Consider the following 21,118-nt stretch of genomic DNA (forward strand, 5'->3'; position numbering starts at 1 on the left):
TACCAATGAGATTTCATCATGGTGGCAAGATCGGGGGTAATTATAACATTACTGAGTTACAATAGACCCTGAGCCACATGGCCCAAGCACCTTGTTTGTCTGTGTTGACACACCTTTCAGTTCGAAAGTAAACACATCTTACTAAATTTAAATGTGAAATTAATTTTATTTAATTTCAAGTTATTAAAATCCAATCACCACTTGAATAATTGCCTCATCCTCTGAAAAACAAAAAACATAAACAACATAAACATATATCAGTTACTATGGCAGTAACATTTTTTAAATTGAAGATAGTGTTGCAGTTGCCCCCACCAAGGCGTCCTCTGACTTCTTGCATTTAATGTAATATTGTAGTGTTGTCCTTATGAATAAAAATGTATTGGTTATAGAATTAATTAGTCACATATCATATAGTATGATATAGTATAGTATCATATGGTGTAAAAATATGCACGAACATAACATGCATCATTCCACTTCAACAGAGACTCAAACATACTAATTATTGAAACACTCACCACTTTCACCACTTTCACCACTGTCCTGACGCGGTCATGTCTAGAAGTAACCCAAGATTTACGAATCTCTCGCGAGATTTATTTCTTTATGGTGCACTTTGTACAAACGTATTGTTTTGGGGTTTTTTTGTTTGTTTGTTTTTTGTTTTTGTTTTTTGTGGCGTAACAACGCTGTGGTTAAAATCTGTCTGTCTGTGGACAAAAACACTTGGTTAGGGTTAGAGAAAGATCATGATTTGGGTTAAAATGATCACTCTCGCGAGGTCTTTCGCGGATCTGGGGTTCCCTTCTAGACCGACCACCCTGCGGCGCCCCCCTCTCCACGCCCTAACGTCAGTGATCACGTGTCACGTACTACGATTCGCTGAAGTTGAAGAAAAGTTTGACAAGCCCGAAGAGCCCCGAAAGAGCCTGAAAAGATCCAGGAAAAGCAGGAACATTATCGATACTAACGGCCGTTTTCTCCGGACAGACGATGGAATCCGTCGCCCAGGTAACGGCGCTGAGAGAAAGAGTTTAAAAGCCATAATGTCCGGACACTTTTTTCTTTTAGCAAACACACCTATTAGTTAGCGTGTGACTTCTTTCGCAGTATAACGGCTCCTTTCTCATATTGTGTCTTTATTTTTCATCAGAAAGTGCTGACTTCGGGGTTCAGTCTTGACTTGGGACCTCTGAAAGAGCCGTTGGCATTCATCCGTTTGCTAGAATGGGTAAGTTTCTTCAAATCTTATTATGTTTTTTTTTTTTTTTTTCACCATATGGCCTATGGCGGGGTGTCTTCTACATGAGCTCCTCATCCCTGGTGACAGAAATACCTTACAAATTGATTATGTTGTTTGTCTTGTGACCCACCGCACGCTTGGAGAAGCTATGCAACTCATCCTTTGAGCTGTGACACCGTTTCAAATATGGTATGCACAGGGGGACGTCTACAGCCTACCACTGTATATCTATTAGCACATCAGCAGTGCACGTTAACATACATAAAGTGATAGCTAGCTCTGTGTTGGTATATTCGAAGTAGCACCTGTAGCTAATGCTGTGTCGTATTATGTAGAAAAATACTTTATTTGGTTAATAACTGTTAGGGTTGATATTAAGCTTAGCAAAATAATATAATCTATTAGCTTTCACTCGCTAGTAGCTGTTACTATGGGCGCTTCCGGATAAAATATTGCATTCTCAGTATTACTGTTTGTTATGTTGCAACGCCATTCATACTTTTCAGATTGAGCTTGGACTTATTTTACAATTGCTAGCAAATAATTATTATTTATCATTTATATATTCAACTGTGCAGCTAAAGAATATTTATGTTGTTGATTAATCTGGTGATTATTCTCCTAATTAATCAATTCCTTGTTTGGTCGAAAAAATGTCCCCCATCTTTCAACATATTGTTGATACTGTTGTATACATATTTATTTCTAAACCATATCTCTCATTTCTCTACATAGCGTAATTTTCCTTGGGGATTAATAAAGTATTTCTGATTCTGATTCTAAGACAGTATCTAGTCATATATCACAATATCGATATCACATCTTTATATTGCCCTGCTCTAAATAACAAATTGAATTGAACTGTATGTTCGCTTCTAGTCTTTGCAACTTCTCTATACTTTGAGAATTTTATTCTGCTGTGAACTCTGCACACAATTCACAGTGATGGCATCCTGTGATTAACACAAGGATTTCCTGCCAGAAGTGTGTTGCATAAAATAAAGGGAAGTGTGTGTGTGTGTATGTGTGAGAGAGAGAGTGAGAGATAGAGTGAGTGACGGTTTGACCAGCGCTCTGTCCTGAACATCCCCCTCTGCCAATGTGTCTCCTCTTATCGTGTGTCTGTGGCTGCAGGTGTTCTCCATATTTGCCTTTGCTACAACTGGAGGTTACAGTGGCACCACCAGTATCAACATCCAGTGCCAGGGCTCCACTGACAATAAAGAAATACATGCATCCTTTAACTACCCATTCAGGTGCGTGTGTGCATGAGCAAACACAAACTCTCTTACAACGCTTTCCAGAGTGGAGCCAGTTCACTGGGAAATGTGTGTTTACTTTTAGGATTGTCATAGTAAATAATAAGAACTTATTTGTGTTTACACAGGTTGATGCAGAATCCCTATTATGTTCCTGACTGTAAAGTCAATTCATCATCCGACATTACTACCTACCTGACTGGAGACCACGCATCCTCTGCACAGTTTTACGTCTGTATTGGAGTGTTCGCCTTTCTCTACTGCACTGCCACACTGGTCCTCTACTTGGGCTACCAGCATGTATATAGAGAATCTAGTCGTGGACCCATTGTGGTATGTTTATCTGGATTCTGTTTTTCCGTTGTTCCAGTGAAATACTTTTGCTTAGCCAGGTCCTCCTCTCCATCTATAAATATTGTAGCGTAACAAAGGAGCAGTGTGGACTTCATTAAGACTCTATTTAAATCTGGAGTGTTGCATGAGTTTTCTTTGAGCTGCTTCAGTAGTTATACCACACAAATCTGGATGGATAAATTAAGTTTTATCTATGCAGGCTGTCTTTTTTTGTGTTAAGTTTTGCATCTGACGCCAGCTGTCCACCTCATCCTGGAATCCAACTGGAGGTCAGAGAAAGTGCATGTAACATAGTTGTGTAAATGAAACAGTGGGGTGGGTGTGGTTCCCAAGCAACTAAGGAACTTATTGCACTAGGTAGTCTCTGTCCAAGAAAGCTCCTGGAGTGGGTGGGGTGGGGGGGGCACATGTGAACTGGGACATTTAGGTGTCCTGCATCAGACACATGTACCCATTTTTTATGCATCAATTAGTGCCTTTTCTGCATTTGTGTATGGTGGAAATGTCTTTGTATAAAGAAAACACAAAATGTAGCAACAGGTGACAATTCATAATTTATGTAATATAATGTAGTAAGATTCCCAGACATTCTGTATTGCTTTCAGATATTTATTCTCCTGTAGATGAACTTCTGACATCTGTGATTTAAAGGAGAAATCTGTATTTTAAATAGAATTTAAACATACCAACTTGCTAGTTGGACTGCAGTACTCATTTTTGCACATGCAGTTGCTAAATATTGCTAATGTAACACTGTCATATGAATCTACAGGCCATATATAAATTCCAGTTGATGAAATTCATATTTAAAAAATCCCAAGCTGTCAGCAAATCACAATGGCATTCTTTTGACTGTCTTGGGACAGCTGCTGCATAGCTAATGCTAACTTAGCTTGTCTCCTGCAAACCTAGCTAGCTAGCTAGCAAGCTTTAATAATGCAATAGTATGATCTTAAAATTAGCAACCTAGCTGCTGTCACAACTTATTGGTTTTGAGCCTTTTTGAGAAGGAAATTCTTAATATCTGATGTCCTCTTTTTCCCTTCTAGCTACTACATGGTTACCACCTGTTCATAATTTCCTCCTCTTTATGTTTTATGGTAGATTGCAAGCATTGCTTTTGAAGTTGCTGCCACCACCTACTTTACTTGAGACATTGTTCTGTCTATGCACATTCCTAGTAGTTTGTCAAAATAAAAGACCTCTCTTACTGTAAAGTTTGTGTAAGGGGAAGTTTTCTTCTGAACACATTATACATTAGAAAATAGTTGCTAAAAACATGTGAAAAGATCAAAAAGAGAACTCTGTAGTACTGAAATTAGACCGTTAAACTGTTGTTCATGATTTCTGTGTGCTGGAGCCGGCAGCTACGGCTCACTTAAGTTCAACAACCTGGTGCAGAAGAAAAATCCTGTTGCAGATTAAGAGGAACGAGTTGATATTCCATTGCGTTAATAGGTCATTGTCCTCTGGTTCTGGTGGCTCAAACATAACTGCATAAGTCCAATAAAGTTGCCAGATGGAAGTGTACATGTGTCAGGTTGTAGTAGTGTTTGACACTGGAGACAGCTGAGTGGACACGCCCCAGCATTTCAGAGCAGAGAGAATCTCTTTTTTTAAAAAATGATTTTGAGACCCAGTTTTATAGACATTTTTTTTTTTAAATCTTTCAACTTTGGCTGGGTGGTTAAGAACATGTTTCTGTGGCATGACAAACTCAGAACACACATTTATTGTAGATTTACGCAGACTTAAATGTTTTTATTTGGGGTGACGTGTCCCCAGTGTCCCCTTTGAAATCTACACCTATGTGTGAGTGATGCTATCGTTGTGGCCAGTTTTATAGTTTCATACTGATCATGTTTTCTTCCCTAAGGACCTGTTGGTGACGGCGGCCTTTGCCTTCATGTGGTTGGCATCATCCTCTGCTTGGGCTAAAGGCTTGACTGATGTGAAGTGGGCCACCAGCCCTTCAACCATTGTAAGCCTTCTTGATATTTGCAAGGGCGGCATGAACAAGTGCAGTGCAGGTGCTACGCCTCACATGGGCCGATTAAACGCCTCCGTGGTGAGTTGGCTAATGCAAATTTCCAGACTTGCTTAAACTTGTGTGAACAACAGCCTGGGGTATTTGACCTGTGTCGTATGTTTTGGCAGATCTTTGGTTTTCTAAACCTCATCCTCTGGGGCGGCAACTGCTGGTTCATTTACAAGGAAACACCTTTCCACAAAGCCAACCAGCCAGCAAACGTGGAAGGGGGAGTTGGGCCATCGTAACTGCACAGTTTCCTCATTTCAAAATTGTCTAACATGTAGTGTTATTGAATGAGTCATTTTGGTACTAATTAAAAATACTGTCAATTAGAAGGCATACATTTTCAATACTGACTGCTTCATTTTTGCAGTGTATTAATTTTATAAATAGGATTGTATCCTCCCCAGTATATTTCAGGCACTAAAATTTATTCATAGTGAAATTATCCATTTAGCATTTTTCTGTTGAAAAGATATTAAAAATGACTATGCTCACTTACGAAAAGATGTTCAGAATAGGTTCAAAGTCTTTTCATCAACTTTTTGAAGACAATGATTGCATGATCACATTGAGACTATAATTCACTGGGATTTGCAGGAGTGACATTTTTCAACCTGTACAATGTGCAAATAATAGCCTATCGTCACTTTGGACCCTCACTAACAACCTACATTCAGCTTTCTCAGTTGAAAGCCAGCATTTTTTTTTACCATGCACAGGACTCAAGCCACAGTTGCCTTGATAAGACTCCTGCGTTTAACCCACTTGTCCACCATGTGCTCCTGTTCAGTTGGACTTCTTTGTCGCTCTTTATTCTATGTCCTGCTGCATAGATCCACAGTAGTTGAAGCTGTAAACAATATGCCTAATTGTACAAGCATGTTAGGCTACAGCAAGAAGCGCAATTTCTTCATTTTAGCAGCACACAACCTAAATACTTTGTAATTATTACATTTTATATGAAACATTAAATGCACTAAAATTACATCTTAGTTTAGACCACATTTCACCTACCAGTAAAATATGACCAGAATTACCTTCACAATAATCAATTTTGTCTCTCTTTCAACCAACAACTGAACTGAAGTATTAAAACGATTAAACGAATTTGTGTTTTGTGACACGTTGATGTTATAACCACATTTTATCTGGTTGAAAAGATGGTGAAAAGCATTCTTGGATGATCAGACCAAATAACCAGTTTTGAACTAGGAAATCCTGTTTGGTGCTCACTGGGAAATACAATCAATAGATCGTAGCAGTCAGAAATGTTGTTTTCATAGATGCTCAGATGAGTATCCAAAACTAAGAGAACCTTATTTTAAATGGTACTGCAGATGTGGAAAGTACAGCCTTGCTGGTAATATATCGTATTGAAGCATCAATTTCTCAACCTGTTACCTGCCAGATGTATTTCTGTACCATACAGTACATTATTTTCTTAAAGAAAAACTCAGGGCTGTTACGTGTACAAATTAAAAAATACCTAATATTAAATACTTGAATGCATTTATTAACACAAGTCTAGACTGTAGACAAAACCAAATTTCAGTCCAATCCTAAAACGTACAAAAGGCATCAAAAAATGTTGTTACATTAATGTTGTGTACGTAATGTTGAATAGTTCCTCATTGGAAAAATAATTCAGTTGCCAATATGAGATTTTTTATGGATGAAAGCAATTTTACCGAATCATTTTGTTGTTAAGCTGTGCCTTATCTTCTCACTAATTAAGGCTAGATTCACTGTTTTAGCCTAGCAGCTGATTATTATGTTGATTATATGGGGATATATCTGTTGAGAGCATTTAAAACTGTCACACTTGTATGGTAGAATTTGTGTTCTTTACCCTTAAAGGATATGCTTTTTATTTGTCCTGCTTTTTTTTTAGTAGTGTTTAATCTAAGGAATGTCTAAGAAAACATTCTAGAAAGGTCCTATGATATTTCAAAGTGTACTATCAGTTTTTTTTTAGACTTAGTTGATTGTTGATTGTTTTTCATTAAAAAAAATATGGATCTTTAACCTGATCTCTAACTAATTAACTGCATACTTTTTTTTCTTGCTTATGCCTGGCTTCTACCTCCACTTCAATGGAAGACGAGCTGTTTTTCTGTTTTACTGCCATCATTGTGGTTTCTTATTTTGATGTAACTTTGCCTGATACACAGTTTCTAGCTTGATCCACCACTGAGTTGGGCCACTCATTGTTGCACAGGTGAAGCTGGAGTTTTGTTACAGTCCAGGAAGATACAATGTGGACATGAAATGCTGTGCATCATTAAAACAAAGAACTGGATTTGTTGTTTCTTGTCTGTTTCATGTCTGACTGTGTCACAGGTATTAGCACGCTCACTGTATGTAATGTTTTCATCATACATATGAACAAGATCTGACACATTGCACACACTGAGCATAATGTTCACAAAGTGGACTGTAATCAGGAATCTGAATTTAACTAATGGGAACTCAGCAAGCAAGGCCAGGTAACATGCAGTACAGTTTGAGACTCGCTAGGTGGCAAACATGTTGCTTCTGACACACAAAAATGTCTACACACACACACATACACAAGCCTTCAAATGACCTCTCTGACCCTCATCAGTCCAGTCAAGTTTTAGGTTACATACACAATGCTCGGGTCTGTCAGTGAATCTGATGTGAAAGCATCAGTGTCTGATTCATTAGTGCCAATAAGTCTCCAAAACTGTAACCGAAAAAACCTTTGGGCCTTAGTTAGCCTATAATCTAGAAACTGTACAGAAGTTGCCCATTATTGTTTAACTCATTTTACATAAGCCTAACATAAATTTGTTCAGTATGCATATATGCCCAGCATATTTCATGTTTATTTGGTTTAGATTATAGTGTTCTATTAGATCAATAGAACAAACAAATGATTTGCTGCTCAACAACAATAAAAAACAATCAACAATTTTTATAGCCTTATATAAATCCTTTTTATATAAATCCTTTTTCAAACAAAAATGCAAACATTCTCCAGCCTCTTAAATGTAACGGATTCAAAGATTTTCTCTTTAATACAATTGTAATATATTTTTTGCCAGTTGGTTGGACAAAATAAGCAATTAGATCACATTGACATTTACGAAATGTGATATTTTTTTCACTTATCTTTTAACATTAATAGATTAATTAGTTTTTTTAAAAATGAAAATAATCATGATTTCCATCTTCAATGATTATAAGGTTTATCAAAAATAAATTCAAAATGCAGTTCAACTAAGAAAACATGCAGCAGGGTACACATAGCATCACAAATATGAAGGCCCTTTGTGTGTTTATATCTGCACAAAATATGTCTGTGTATACACTCTATTATATTTTAATCAAAGACACATTTAATGGTTGTTGTGATGCATGTTAGTATAAATATGTGTATAAATTAATGGTCCCCTGACATCTCAACAATCACACTCAGTTTATTGTATTGTTTATATTTAATCTTCTTATTATAAAACAGTTTATTAGCTATTCTGCTGGTAACATTTGCTGGGGACCATCACTGTAAAATCAGTATAATAACTTTTTTTTTTGCTACCTCCATTAGTCTTAAATGAATAACACACATGGCCCAAATTATTATAAATTTGGGCTACATTGTCTATTTCAGACCATGCTGACACTGCTGCAGACAGGGGCCTGCTCAGGTTCTGGTGAATACAGGACAATGATAACACTTTATAATAAACATCATTAATAAATGTGAAAATTGATAATTAGTTAAACTAAATATTTGAGTAAATCTTGTCTAAAATGATATCAGGGCCCTAAAAACAGGAAACTGTCACCAGTATTTTAAGCACATAGAGTGCAAAATATATGTATATATTAAGACTGAATTATTATTATTATTCAGTTTATGTAAAATAAAATAAAAATTATATTCTGCAACATAGCCAATAGACAAAAACAACCATTCTTATTAAAGATGTTAACTATTTTATTGTTGCACACATAAATTACAACATTACTTATCATTAATCAACAAATTATTAACGATGGTTATTATAAAGTGCTACCAGTACAATTTTGTAAATCTATACCCACAGTCGTTACGGTGAGCCTATGGTGATATCGACCACACGGTGGTGTCTAGAAGGCAACCCTAGATTAGTGAAACTCTCGCGAGATTTCAGTTGTACTAATTAGCCACGATGTACACACTAATTATGTTTAATAATGTGATAACGTTGCTAAAATCTGGATAGTTCTAGGGGCAGTAAACATTTGGTTAGGGTTAAGATAAGATCATGCTTTGGATTAAAATGATCAATCTCGCAAGATTTATCGCAGGTCTGGGGTTGCCTTCTAGACGCGACCCAGCCACACCGGTTTAGCACGGCCGCGAGCTTTGTGACGCGGTGTTATGCGCGTGAACTGACGGTGTCACCTCGTGGACGCGCAAGAGCAGCAATGGCCGTTTTGGATCGGCGAAATCCTAATCTCGACGATTTTGTGGGATTAAACTGGAGTTGTTGGGTAGATAGGGTGAATATTTTTCCATCTGACGGTGAGTTTCGCTCCCTGTCGCAGACCTGGTGTCCATCATTTCACAGTGTCAGTGTCCTGTGATTTATTTTATCTCTTACATATACACGTACAGCGACATACAGCCAGGGCGACCCAAACAAAAGACCCGCTGGGTCCTAGCGCAGGGTACTTTACTGAGGATGTTAACTGACAACAAACACACAAAGACACATTTAAATAATAGTCTTTTAGTGACACAGTAATAAAACTTCAGTAAATATAACATGAAGGCTTTACCTGTGGACAGGTAGAGGGGCACCGTAGCGTCAGTTGCTGTCACACCAAACACAAGAACACTGCGTTACTTAAGAAGGATTTGTCCCGTTTGCTAACAGGAAAATTGACTAGCTAACAGCTTCGACTGGGCCACAGTTCAGGGGTATGTGGCAGTGCATATATTATAGGGGAAGTTTAAATAAGCAAGTTTTATCTGGATAACTTTTAATTCCATGAGTAAAACCCGGTTAAATACCCTCAAATCTGGAGCACGGATTGATGTAAACGATCTGTTCCGGGTTGTACTCCGCAAAGTTATTCAGATATTTCATGGAGGAGAGGCTGTGGGAATGTCCCTTGACAATGCTAACTGTTTTTGCCTTCATGCAGCTGGCTCTAATGTTGAAGACAGCAGCAAGTATGGGAGGAACTGCACTGAGACCATGACCCTCAGGAAAGAAGGTGAAGACAACTCTGAGTGCATTCAGTGCCACCAAGATATTTATTTCATAGGGATGTCATAATATACCTAATATCACAATAAAAGAAATGCCTCAATACCATATCGGACTGTGACGATATCTACCACAATATTACATGGTCAGCTATTGTGTTTTTCTGTTTTGTTTTGTTTTATTTTTTAAAAGGACTGCTAATGACTGTTTCATTGTTTTTTGCAATAGTACATACTTAAGTCAAGTATTTATTGCCAAATACAGTTCAATTTTGCACAAGCTTTAAAAAAAAACAATGTATAGACTCATAAAAGAGAACAGAAAGAGTTTCACACACATGTACTCACACACACACTGGCAGAGGAGACTGCCAGCTGCATCAACACAAATTGTAGGTTAATAATTGTGCTTTAGAACATAGCTACTTTGAAACGAACAAGAAATAATGTTTGTGTGTCTTTGATTTCCTGCTTTGTTCCCACAACTGACAGTCCCTCATTCTAGTCAGACAATAAATGTCATGGCCTTTTTTATCATGTTATTATCGTACCTTGATTTCTTTGGTATTGTTACATCCCTAGTATTTTACTTTAACTCTGTGTTTTCCTCTCCTCTACAGATATGCACATATACGGCCACTGCCCTGCACATGATGAGATCTATCTGGTGGTGTGCAGCCACTGTGGGCAGGTAGTTAAGCCTCAAGCCTTCGAGAAGCACTGCGAGAGGCGGCATGGTCCTCTCACTAAGATTTGTGGCCAGTCATCTACATTGGCTCCTCAGCAGCATCCTCGCCCTGGCCGCCATGCTTCAAGTCTTTCCTCTCGAGAGAAGCAGAAGGATGGCAGGTGTCTTGAAGCCAGTGCCCCCTCCTCAGCTGCAGTGCTTGTTCACCAGAACAGGCTTACCAAGGCCCAGAAGGAGGCATCAAGGTACTGTTTAAGATTGTTTGTGTCATAACAAAACAGGAAGTGCAAACATCAAAGATACTCAACTTGTCAATTGGTTTGTCTTGGAGAAGGTGGTCCTGTTTGCATTCTGTTTGCTCTGTTAATTTTTGCTTTGTTTAAAACAGTAACCTGAACTGTAAGAGTACAGATGTGGTGGTACAGCAAAATCTTTGTTAGTATCATAGAAAAAAGGGGAGGAAAAATAACAAAATGTGTTTAAATTTAGAGTTGACATTAAATGCATTAACTCTTTGTTTATTTATTTATAAGTTCATGATTATTTTATTTAATATTGAGATCAGAAATATTAAACACAATTACTCCTAGACCCCTGAAACATCAGACATTTATTGAATGTATCTTTTGTCCTTTTAATGGTGGATTTCCTTCAACTGTTTACTAACTAACTTATAATAATATATAATAATGGCATTATATATTCTAATAATATAAAGACTTATTAAAAATATGTATTATAATGTTGTTTTTATTTGGTACATATACAAATTTGAGAAAGGATTACTTTGTCCGAGTACTGGTACCACAACAGTATGGATAGACACACATCTGAATCCAAGGAGTGGCTGCCTTGACTGAGTTTTTGCAAACTGATTGATTTTGGGCTTTTAGGGGCAAAAGCACACAACTAGAAAGGAAAGGTGTGTGTTGGATTTATGACATCATTGCAAATAAAATGCAGCACAATAATTGTTTTATGGAAGCCAAAATCAGGGTTACAAATAAAATAGATTAATCACCCAGCCCTACTATTTTACATAAAGAACATACAAAATGCTGTACAATCCGGTACCAGTTAGAAACTTCATTTTTATTTAATTTGGGACTTAAACAAACCTGAGTTCTGTCACTTATTGTATCTAAATTCCAAGCCTGTTAATTCTAAAATTTACTTCCCTGACTTCCTCCACAGTGTTCCTTCAGTAGAGAAGTTCCCTCAGCAGAACCCTCCCCTCCCACAGCACAGCTCCTCCACACCTCGCCCCAGGGTTCCTCCATGGCACTCAGGACCCCTGCCCCCTGGCCACTGCTCTTCCTCCACGTCTCCATCAGAGAAACCCTCTGCACAGAGGCCCACATCTGCACAGAAGCCCACATCTGCGCAGAAGCCCACAGCTGGACAGTCCAGCGAGTCTCACAGTCTCCTGCGGGGAGTGAGAACTTACAGCCGGATCCACAAAAACATCAACAGTAAGCCTGCTGCTTTTTTGTCACATGTCTCTTAACTCTTAGGGACCCTTAATCATTTAGTGTATTAGCCTCTGTATGGTATGTTGTATATAGTATTTGCTTTGCTGTATAATTAGATTGTATGCAGAATTGTTGCCTATTCTTTTGTCTTAGAAAAACAACCATCTGGGTGTCTGTATTCTCTCCACCAGCATGGATCATGTTGACTGTCTGTGTCCTGCTGCTGCTCACTGACTTCTGGGTTTGCTTTCTTTCCCATAGAGAAAGAATGTGAGCTGAACAAACACTGTGGATTTCTGGATCCAGAAAGGAAGAAGCTGTACAGCCAGGAGCTTTTATGCAATGTAAACTCACAGTATTATCATTATCTTTACTGCTGTATCTTTATTGTCATTCATTATTATGGAGATATGAGTCTATTGTCTTGCATTTGTTATTTAGTACAGAAACATGGAAGATTTTTATCATTTCTTTGAGATGGGATGTAATGGCTCTTTTTTTCTCCCTTGTGCTGTTTTCTCTACATACACTGATTCCATACAACAGCAGCAGAAAGCAATGGGGAGGACTAAGACTTTTGATCAGTTGGCAGCGGAGCAGAGAACAGCCCCAGCAGGTCGAGATACAGAGCAGCTTCTTGTCAAATCAAAAGAAAAAGAGCAACACTTGGAGGCTTTTGAAGAGAAAACACCAACTCAGGGCAGTAAATACAACTTCAACAGCAAATGTCACATTTTCAGGTATGAAATATGATTTCTTTAAATATTGTCTAAGTTAATTTGATTCACCAGAATACCTCAAATTGTCACAGGAGATGAAATTGTAATTTGCTGAATTGTGTACAATTGGTACAATGACTAGAAGACCAAAATACATAATTACCTACATAAAGTGTTGTACAGTGATGCAGAGTGTAGTGTTGTAGATTGTTTTGATTTGTTTTGGTGTTTTGTAAACCCAATTGGGCACTTAGGGCACATTACATGAAAATAAGAGTTGTAGTGTTCAAATATTTTTGTACATTTCCTTTCAGTACAAAATTACAAGCTTTTACAGCTTAGTCATAAACAAAACATTATGCCTTTTCTCTTAAGTTTGGCAAGTAAAGTCCACTGCAAAAAGGTTCCCTTCCTGAAGCACAGCTCAAGTTGTTCATGATCATCTGGCTAAAAAAAAAAAACAACAGAAATGGAGGACATTTTCCTAAAAAGTACATCCTTTATGATGTTGTAGACAGGACAGCAAAGTGAAAAATGAACCTCATTCTCAATTTGTGTGTACACTGTGCACAAAGGGATTTTTGTCTTTTGTTTAAATTATATTTCACAAATAGTTCTATACTATTGCTATTCTTTATGAAACATTAAGTTTGTATTTTTCTTGATACAGAAACATTTTGCTTTGAATCTCCTGAATATCACAAAGTAACCTGTACAGAAAAATGAATGACAAATAAAGATAAAATAAGGATTTCAACTCTGTAGTGCAGGGATGACAATCCAAAATGGCCCAATTAAATATCTGTACATCTGATTACCTGTAGGGCACTGCTAACCTGCCAGCGTTGCAAACAATCTCTTATTATACCTGTACCATTTACAAAGTTTTTTTTTATTTTGCATCTGAATGAGGTGACCACAGAGATAATGAAGGTGGCACACATGACAAGCATACAAAATAAACTTTGACTGTGATGATTAGATAACACAGACAATTAAACAAATACATGTTCTGAATGGTAATGTTGGAGATTATCATCCAGATGGTACCATCTTGATGTTAATGTGTTTATAGCTGTGTAATTCTTTTCCACATTGAACCTGCTGCTGTTTGTGCTGGTCTATTCTCTAACAAAATGCATTTTTTTTTTTTTATCTTTTGCCCTGAAAGCAGGTCCAGGGATCCATCGGAAAGCTTCCCAGGGGAGGATGGTGACGGCACTGTGGAAGTGGAGGTGCAGCCTCCCTATCCCTTCAATCAGAGCCTGCTGTCAAGTGAAGAGAGTGAAGACGAGGAGCAGGATGAAGCCACAGACCTGCCTGCCACACCATGGCACCCCAGACCTCTCGGGGTGAGTGCAGTAAACAGAAGCATAAGTATATTTGTATCATAGGTCCACTTCAGATGTATTCAAAAGTATTTTTTATGGAAACTTATTCATTTAAGATAGATTTGATGTTTGAATTTAGAGAGTGAAAAGCTAAATTAGCCTTAGCTAAATTAGCTAAGGCTAATGTTGTTATTCAAAACAAAAACTAGTCGGGGTCACTGAATTTGACTATGAAAACTTCTAAAGGTCACTGTTGTCAGTAGAGTGAGTGAGCTGAGTAGAGCAGTAAGAATTTCCACTCCTCACTCACCGAGGTGATGATGGGATGGAGCGGGAGAAAAGGCAACGCTCCATCCTTTTAAAAAAGCCGCTCCATGCTCCATCCAATCCTCCCCCACTTGCTCCCCCTGCTTTCTCCCGCTCCGCTCACATGCTCTGGTTGTCAGAACACATGTGTGTCTGTATTTGTAAAACTGTGTCTGTTTTGCAGCTATGCACTTTTGGATGCCGCACATTTGGTTGCAGCATCTTCACCTTTGACCGGCGCTGGCACCACCTGCGGTTTGCCTTCAGTGCCATGTTGGAGCACCATGTCAGCACACACTTGTGGAAGTGAGTATAACTACTCTGTACTTAGCAGAAATGTCGGCTATTTGAACACCACAAGGTGAAGAAAAGAGTTGGTCAGAAACTTTTATACAGACAGTGATGTGGAATAAAGGTGCAACATTCCTGCCTTGAAAAGACTATGAAAAAGGGGCTTGTGATTAATTATTTGCGACAGACACAGATACTGACTGGACACTTTTACAGCACTTGTTTTCACCCAAAGGGGTGGTTGTTCTCAAGGCAGGGCTGTGAGGTGTGGCTGTTCTCATCCATTTCCTGCTTCAGGTGTATTAATGGAGTCAGATTTCAGATCAGACTCATTAGGGATGTTAGATAACATTTGGGAGAATCAGCCACTGGATAATCTGCCTCTAAACATAATGAGGCTGCAGCTGATCCACCTGAACAACATCAGGGTGCGAGAAAAAGCTTTGGATGATTTGTTTAATTTCATGTTCATGAAATACAAGAATCCTAATCAGCTTTATGTTTTTCTTTTAATTTACAGGAAAATGCCTCAAGTATCATCAAGTCTCAGGTCACGTCATGTCACACCTCCATCTGTAGGATCACCTGTTAGGACTGGAGCCAGACCCTCCAAATCCACTGCCTCCCTCAGCATAGAGTCTACCTCACTGGGACAACTGGAAACCAAAAGCAGCCAGCACAGCGCTCACACTACCAAACCGCCTTCTTCCACCACCTCTGTGAGCCTTGGACCGGGCCGACGGCGACCCAGCAAGGTTCAGCTGATGGAGGTGGACATTATGCAAGATGGATGCGCAGCACAGAAGGCTGCCAAGCGGTCACATAGCGGCGAGGACAAATCCTCCAAATATATCAGGGACCCCCCTCTCCATGAGAAGGGCCAGCCACATGTCCCCTCCTCTCAAGGATCAGTAAATGGGACCCACTCACACGGAAAGAAGCCATGTCCTCCCCTCCACCGCTCCCCCCGCAGCAGAGGGAGACCCCCAGGGATTCAGCAGAAGGTGTTGGGCTATGACCACAGGGGTGTCCCCCAAAAGCGCGAAGGCAGCAATGAGTCACCGCCCCTCAGCTCCTCACTATCCAAAACCTCCAAGTGTCAACGCTTATCCTCCCCGTCCCGCTCTAGCCTCCTCGCCTGGAAAGGAGGGAACATCGAGGACGTGCTTGCCTGGGGCCTGGAGAAAAGATCCGACCCCTGAAGAGTGAGTAGACTAGCTAACTATAGTGTGCTATATGTTACATACCATTAATGTTTTATGATTTATCTCTTTAAGCCTAAAAAGCCAAAAATGAACATGTGTGTTTTTTGTTTTTAACAACAATTAATGCATCTGTATGTGTCAGTTGTTGATTATTTCTCATCTTCGCAGCCAATACAGAGGCCAGCCTTAAAAAGACCACTTGGAGAAGAGGCTGCTGCAGGCCACAGCTGCTGCCAGCGTAGTATGAGTGTGCAAATGTGATTGGTGTGTGTGTATGTTTCTGTCCACATTTGTTTGTGTCTTCACATTTTTATGCACAGACATCAGGAATAAATATTTGTCTGCATATTACCGTACGTGTGTATTTTTGCAAAATGTCTATTTTTCTATGTGATAATATGTTTCTGTTTATTACCTGTGTAAAGTAAAAATACCTCAACAGACTTGTCATGCTGCTAAAATGAAAAGTCATTTCATGGCAAAACAATAAAAAATTCTTGAATCCTATTGCCTCGTCTTCTGTTATACTCTGTTGCCTCCTATTTTACTGTGGTTCTGTACTAATGAAGCATTGAAAATAGTAAAATGATTTTGGTCAGTTAAGTTGAAATTAAAAAAACTGAAATTAAATTGACAAGTATATTTGAAAGTTTATCATGTTTTTTTTTCTTGTATCCAATTGCTGCTTTGATCATTTTACATTTTCTAACACCAGATGGTGCTATCTGCTACTTTGAAAAATCAGTGAAGTAATTGGACAGAAAACATTATTTTGTTCCGGAGTCATCAGATAGACACTACAAAACAACCTGCACAGCTTCTGGCTTACTGCTTTATTCACAACATTTCTGTATGTCATCTTGAGAATTGGAACAAAAGCATAGTTAGAGGAGGTTCTGATTTTTACTCTTCAATTATGCTGGGAAAATATATTTTGAAAGGTTTGCTATTAAACCTTACAATGTGTCAACCTGCTTGTGATTTCATTGTTATTAAGCAGAATTTTTTGTGAGGTCACGGTGACCTTGACATCGATCAGTTCTATTTGTACCAATTTTGAAGAAATGACATCAAGTCATTCCTGACACATTGTTTTTACAAGAATGGGATGGACACGAGATCACAGTGACTCAGAACTTAAACCTCTGACCACCAAAATCTAATGAGTTCATCCTGGAGTCCAAGTGGAAGTTTGTGCCAAATCTGAAGAAATTCTGTCAAAGCGTTCTTGAGATATTGTGGTCACAAGAATGGCACAGACAGACAGACAGACAACCTGAAAACTGGTGAGAAAAATTTCGCTGCTGCGGCTGCATTAATAGAAATATATCATCTTCCTTATATATAGCAATAAATTGTAATATATTGAATCATAGTGCCTGTATCATGATACATATCAAATTGCCAGATTCTTGCCAATACAAAGTCTTAGTCAGTGTTTTTCCTCACTTTCATACAAGTTGTGTTGACCACTGACACACCTGTCATTTAGCAGCTAGCAAACAACAACAAGTCTTTCAGTTATTATTGTTATTATTATTATTATTATTTTCAGTAATTTGAAAAGTATGAAAAACTATTTTTTACAAATATTTATCCTGTTCATTTTTCCAGTTTAGATTCCTACATCAAAAGTAGTATCATAAGGATATTTTGCAAAACATAAAGATTACTGTGATGTTTTCCTGTGTTCATACAGTTGTATAAAACAGTCAATTATATTATCATTAAAGCTGTAATGGTTTATTACAGCAGTGGCCTGTAAATGTCAATGTTTACATACAGCAGTACACTACCTCATTTCACGACTAGATGGTGCTGCACCCCAGAAAAAGCAGCACAATGAACCTTTAACCACCAAGTTATATAAGTGCACATTGTATATAAATTTAATCTGTTTTATTGTGGTCACGTGACAGAATAAAAAACAACAACCAAGGTATTCTGAATTTGTTTATACACTCTGACACCCTCCATCAATGGAGATTAGAGTTGCCATTCGTCTCTGATGAAATGCAGCTACATTTAGTTACTAATCAAGGAAACAATGGCATCTCTATATCTACTGTCATACATTAGTCATGGTAATTTTGGCAAAATGTCTCAACTCCTGAAAATACTTCATATGAGATCAGCCACAAACATTTCAGGGAAATCACTACAGTAACATGTTCCTGGTCAAGACAGTTTCTGGAAATATCAAGAGACAGACAGCAGTAAAAAAAGGCAACACAAAGTATAAATCTTGATCTTTTATTAAGTCAAATGATATATCAGTATTCTTTATCTTTAATGCCTACTGGGTTGCACCTATCCTGCAGTCAGAGAAGCTCTTAAACAAACCATGCAAAGCCATTCCACTTTAGCTGCGAGACCTTTCAGATTTAATGGCGATGACCAACCAGCTCACCTCTGAAGATGATAAACTTGGTGCTTTTAATGCTGTTAAAAGCTCTTCTCTTTTAGTAGCAAACTGATAAAGCAGCGAGCTTTTAGCAACACCACCTAAAATATGTTTTTCAGTAATTGCTACTACTTAGTCAGATGAATGGACACACATGTATGTCAGGCAGTGAGTGACCACTCCCGTCCCTAATCTGTGAGATCTGATCATTAAGGGAACAGCTGATGCGTCGTTACTGCACATAGCAAAGGGCCTGTACAGATCTCTCAAACCAAAGATTTAGTGTTATTGGTGCTGCAAATGTGAAAACCTTTAAAATGCATTTATTATGTTTTCACATCGCATTACTTTAGAACTTAAAATTGACAAAGTCCTGAGAAGATTTATTTACCCTCTGTCTTCAAATCCATTCAAAACCCATTTCAGGAATTCAGTGGTGTGGGTGGAGAGATCTCTTGATTTTCCTACATCCCTGTGCCTTGTTGCATTCATCCATCCACTTTACGTTTACAACTGGAGTTTCTCCTTTATGTAAAATATTTGCCCAAGCTAAGGGGTTCACTTAAGAGTGTTGCATAAAGCCTCTTAGGTTGTCTCCTTGTCTATGTGTATAGACTATTGCTTTCACGGCAGTTGCTGTCACAATACAGCACGTGTGCACTTCAGTTACCATGGTTAGGCCTCAGCGACATCATTATTTAATCTTACTAGACAGCACTAGACACAGTTAGCCTGTGTTAACTAGCTTCTCTAAATTGGACAACAAAGAAAGGAAAAGAAAGTCAAACTGGACAGAAGACGAGAATGTTGTTTTCTTCAATGAATGTGGAAAGCACAAGCACATAATGTAAAGTAAATTTAACCCAGTCATAACAAGCCAAAGCAGAAGCCAAGGCAAGATGTAGGTAGTATCAACGCAAGAAATCTGCTATGAAATGAACTGAAGTAATGAAGAAATATGACAATATTACTGGGACAGCAAGAGGGAGACGTACATTGACAAAAAATGGTTTCCTAAGGTATCCTTCGATGAAACTTTAAGGGAAACCTTAGCCTAAGTGGTTTTATGCAACCGGGCACCGGCTTTAATTAAAAAAAAATTCTTTGAAAAGTTGCTGCTTTAAGCTGACGTATCTGTTGGAGAACTCACCTACATCACCTGGCATAGCCACCGATATGATAAAGCACCGTCCTTTTCTCCTTGAATTCCTTATGGCTTTATGAGCAAAGTCAAATACTGACTGAAAATAACTGGCGGCTACATACTCACTGCCCATTAGGATGTATCATGCTAAATGATTTCAGAACTTGAACTCCTCCTATGCACTTTTTTTAAATACATGTTCAATATATATTTTTTTTTGTTTAACCAATATTCTTCAGCAGAGTCAAGTGTAAAATACATCCTATATCTCAATAAAAAACTAAATCCCATCCCACTTAAAAAATAAACATTTATGTCAAGACTTGAATGTCGAAACAGCTAACAGGAGCACAGCGGCAGACGAAATGCAAAATGATCAACAACATCAGATTATACAAGAATACAGTCAGTACACTGGTAGAACATAGCAGTACACAACTAATCAATACTGAACACAGAAAAGTGAGTCTTAATACATATATATATTCTGTATATATAGATATATATATAGGAAGGCAGATTTGTTTTGGAGAGAACAAAGCCACTCTTCTCCTCTATGTTAGGACCTTCGCAATAGCACTTAGTTTTTCTCTGTACAGCTTGGATTTTGAGTGACAGCCCAGAGGAGAAGACCACCCATTAGCCACGGCAGATTGAACTGGTTTGACACTGGGCTCCTGCAGGGCAAACACATGCCACATGGTCTGGCAGTTCAAGGGGTATGATTTAAATTTTTAGCCATTTTAGATTCTGGCATTCGTGCTGCTTTGAAATTCGAGGGGTTTTAGATTGATTGCGTGATGAGAAAGCAGGGAACGGCGCCTGTATTTCAATTCTAGGGGGGCCTGGATCCCTAAAAATGGGACAGATTCATCGCCAACTGCAGCCAGTCAGCACTGGTGCTAAATGTGGCTGCATTTGAGTGCGTCTTGTGGTATTTTTGCTGCTCTCTATTTCTCCACCTGGTATTCCTATGTGTGAGGACTGGAATGATTCACACACCACCTCTCTGATAAGTGTGACTTCCTTTTCTCACCCACACACAAGAGATGCTGTGGTGGTGCACACTGCAACTGTGAATATAACATCATTTTTTGCGTAAAAACCTATTGCACCCAGAAATGTGTACATCTTAACATTTGAGAGCTGTACTGACATTTAATTGCAAAATGTGAAGTGATTTTACATTACTGTCTGCTGTTGAACTGGAAAACTAAAAAGCACAGAGCAATAAATTTATACTTTCTAAATTCTTATATTTTCCAACCAGATTACTCAGTGGGAGAGCGACTGTTCAATGAAAGCTCCAGGCCTTTCCCTCATAAACAAATTACAGACTACTTAAAGGGCATCACATTCATCGTCTGGTTGAATGATTGCTTTTGAACTTAAGTAAGGGCAGCCTCGTAATGACAGAGGTTCAAAGCAAACAAAGCAAAC

General features: G+C 38.4%; 2 protein-coding genes across 3 annotated transcripts; both read left to right on the forward strand.

Annotated features, from left to right (window-relative positions):
- Positions 1-855: 855 nt before the first annotated feature.
- On the forward strand, positions 856-5,409 carry sypl2b (synaptophysin-like 2b). The gene is made up of 6 exons (XM_084721289.1): positions 856-1,014; positions 1,157-1,234; positions 2,381-2,502; positions 2,634-2,838; positions 4,736-4,927; positions 5,017-5,409. Exons 1-6 carry the CDS (start codon positions 997-999, stop codon positions 5,134-5,136), a joined length of 735 nt encoding a protein of 244 aa, XP_084577415.1. The 5' UTR covers positions 856-996; the 3' UTR covers positions 5,137-5,409.
- A 3,778-nt stretch (positions 5,410-9,187) lies between these two features.
- atxn7l2b (ataxin 7-like 2b) lies at positions 9,188-16,637 on the forward strand. 2 transcript variants are annotated; one of them, XM_084721290.1, is made up of 10 exons: positions 9,188-9,428; positions 10,055-10,126; positions 10,739-11,051; positions 12,001-12,278; positions 12,540-12,622; positions 12,807-13,018; positions 14,169-14,349; positions 14,819-14,940; positions 15,446-16,130; positions 16,299-16,637. In XM_084721290.1, exons 1-9 carry the CDS (start codon positions 9,332-9,334, stop codon positions 16,125-16,127), a joined length of 2,040 nt encoding a protein of 679 aa, XP_084577416.1. In that variant the 5' UTR covers positions 9,188-9,331; the 3' UTR covers positions 16,128-16,130; positions 16,299-16,637. The 2 variants fall into 2 exon arrangements, with proteins under 2 accessions (XP_084577416.1, XP_084577417.1); XM_084721291.1 differs by having other exon boundaries at positions 9,192-9,428; positions 14,172-14,349.
- The last annotated feature ends 4,481 nt before the right edge of the window (positions 16,638-21,118 follow it).

The sequence above is a fragment of the Lutjanus erythropterus genome, chromosome 6 (genome assembly GCF_056507025.1).
Source record: "Lutjanus erythropterus isolate fLutEry1 chromosome 6, fLutEry1.hap2, whole genome shotgun sequence".
In the NCBI taxonomy this organism is placed as follows: Eukaryota; Metazoa; Chordata; class Actinopteri; order Lutjaniformes; family Lutjanidae; genus Lutjanus; species Lutjanus erythropterus.

Excerpts from the sequence above, each read along its gene's own strand:
- sypl2b (XM_084721289.1), top strand. Across the intron at positions 1,235-2,380 it reads TCATCCGTTTGCTAGAATGG|GTGTTCTCCATATTTGCCTT; the intron begins GTAAGTTTCTTC and ends CTGTGGCTGCAG. Across the intron at positions 4,928-5,016 it reads GCCGATTAAACGCCTCCGTG|ATCTTTGGTTTTCTAAACCT; the intron begins GTGAGTTGGCTA and ends ATGTTTTGGCAG.
- atxn7l2b (XM_084721290.1), top strand. The coding sequence starts at position 9,332 with ATGGCCGTTTTGGATCGGCGAAATCCTAATCTCGACGATTTTGTGGGA. Across the intron at positions 10,127-10,738 it reads CATGACCCTCAGGAAAGAAG|ATATGCACATATACGGCCAC; the intron begins GTGAAGACAACT and ends TCTCCTCTACAG. Across the intron at positions 14,350-14,818 it reads GGCACCCCAGACCTCTCGGG|CTATGCACTTTTGGATGCCG; the intron begins GTGAGTGCAGTA and ends TCTGTTTTGCAG.